Source organism: Eimeria necatrix, genomic scaffold (assembly GCF_000499385.1).
Source record: "Eimeria necatrix Houghton genomic scaffold, Enh_scaff3023, whole genome shotgun sequence".
Taxonomy (NCBI): Eukaryota; Apicomplexa; class Conoidasida; order Eucoccidiorida; family Eimeriidae; genus Eimeria; species Eimeria necatrix.
The window spans coordinates 1-1,695 of record NW_013653566.1 but is presented as its reverse complement, the minus strand read 5'-3'; the positions used below and the strand labels follow the sequence as shown (position 1 = coordinate 1,695).

The 1,695-nt window shown below is 58.8% G+C and overlaps 1 protein-coding gene across 1 annotated transcript; it reads left to right on the top strand.

Moving 5' to 3' along the window:
- Nucleotides 1–630: 630 nt before the first annotated feature.
- ENH_00041260 (hypothetical protein) lies at nucleotides 631–1,513 on the top strand (the record flags this gene model as incomplete). The annotated part of the gene is made up of 1 exon (XM_013580780.1): nucleotides 631–1,513. A coding segment is annotated over one exon (883 nt), but the record flags the coding sequence as incomplete, so codon positions are not given.
- Between the last annotated feature and the right edge of the window lie 182 nt (nucleotides 1,514–1,695).

Here is a 1,695-nt window from a genome sequence, read left to right as displayed (position 1 = left end):
TAGCGGAGCGGGGCATGAGTCTTACCCCTGCCGAACTCGCGGAATACTACTGCACAGGGCTACCGACTGATCTCCATCTCTCAATAACTAATGACGGACACGTGAAATACTTGACGTGGGAACAAGCGGCGACAGCCGCAACACGGTTCTACGAGCCCAAGCAGAGCGTGCTGGAACTCCGCGAAAGAAACAGTCGAGCCCTTAGGGCTGCCATGGACCCCGTGGGCGCCAGGAAATAGAAAATCGCTCTGGGGGAGCCCGAGGAAACTGTTTTGAGTGTCAGGGCCGCGGACAACCGGCACGCGTCTGCCCCAGCAAGGGGGAACGTACCAAGCGTCCGGGGGAAACCTGCAAGAGATGTGGAGGTGTGGGACACTATGCTCGGGACTGCCCCACGTATGAACGCGGCCTGCCCGAGCCGGTGGACAAGCGCGGTAGAGCGCCCGCCCGTCCTAGTACTGAAACGACGGAGCGATTAAACTTGCGGGCCTAGGCGTAGCTGGAGACGAGCGTTCTAGGCTGCGTAGTCATGGCAAGGGGATGATGTGCGCGGTGGCGACAGGCCCCAATGCCATCCCAGTCTCCCTTGAGAGGAGAAACCCACTCCTCAGCACTGCGGAAGGAACTGAAATGAGCAAGGAGCACGAGGAAGAGACTCGGCCGCTCAAGGAAATGCGGTGGAAGTCTGGGCCAACGTCGATCCTGAGTGAGGAGACTCCGGACGCGACGACGGATAGCCGCAGGAAGTCTGCGGAGGCAACAAAGGAAGGCCACGGGTCCGACGTGACAGAGATTCTGCCACACTGGTGGAGGGAGACTTGCATGAAAGAGTCTTACGACCAAGGGGGAGCGTTGTGTTGTGTGGGCGCGACGGCGGTACTTCGCGTAGAGCTCGTAGGGAGTCCATGTGAGGCCCTCTTGGATACTGGAGCTTCACGAAGTTTCATTAGTCCCAAAACAGTCGAACGACGGCAGCTGAAAGTGCGGATGCTTCCAAGGGAACGTAGGTTCACTGTGGCCACAGGTGCACAACTACGCATTGACCGGGCTGTAACGGGACTGACGTTGTGGTGTGGACACGCACGTTTTTCCGGGAACTTTCTAGTGGGACCCGTTCCCTATGACTTAGTCTTGGGCTTGGATTGGCTGACGGAACACAAGGTGGCCTGGTATTTTCAGTCGGACAAGCTCCGAACCTATGTGGATGGCCAGTGGTGCGAGTTACCGGTCGTTCGGACTGGCGAAGCAACGCTGCGAGGTGACAGTTCCATCGCAGCCCACCCAAAGACCCCTGCAGAACAAGCGTACGAGATACTGGCAAAGCAACTGGCGGGTATGTCTGCCGAGGAGGCCGCTATATTCTTACGCCCACCCGCAAGGAGGTATAAACCCCACGCGAAGAAGAAGGCGAAGGCGCGGATAACGTCGCTCGTTCGTCAAGCAGCTGAGGACACAAAGGATCTCAAGGCTCCAATGCACGGTTTGCACCTCATACTCGCTTTGCCCGAAGCCGGTCCGGCAATGCCCCTAAGGCTCGCGGATGAGTGGCAAGGCGCGTTTTGCTGCGCGTTAATCGGGACTCAACCCGCGTCCTCCAGTTGGCACAGTCCTTCGGCCATAACCGCCGCGGGGGCAACGGAGAGTGACGAGGAGTCCCCCTGGCCTCAGGCACAACTCGAGCACACTCTGTTTGAC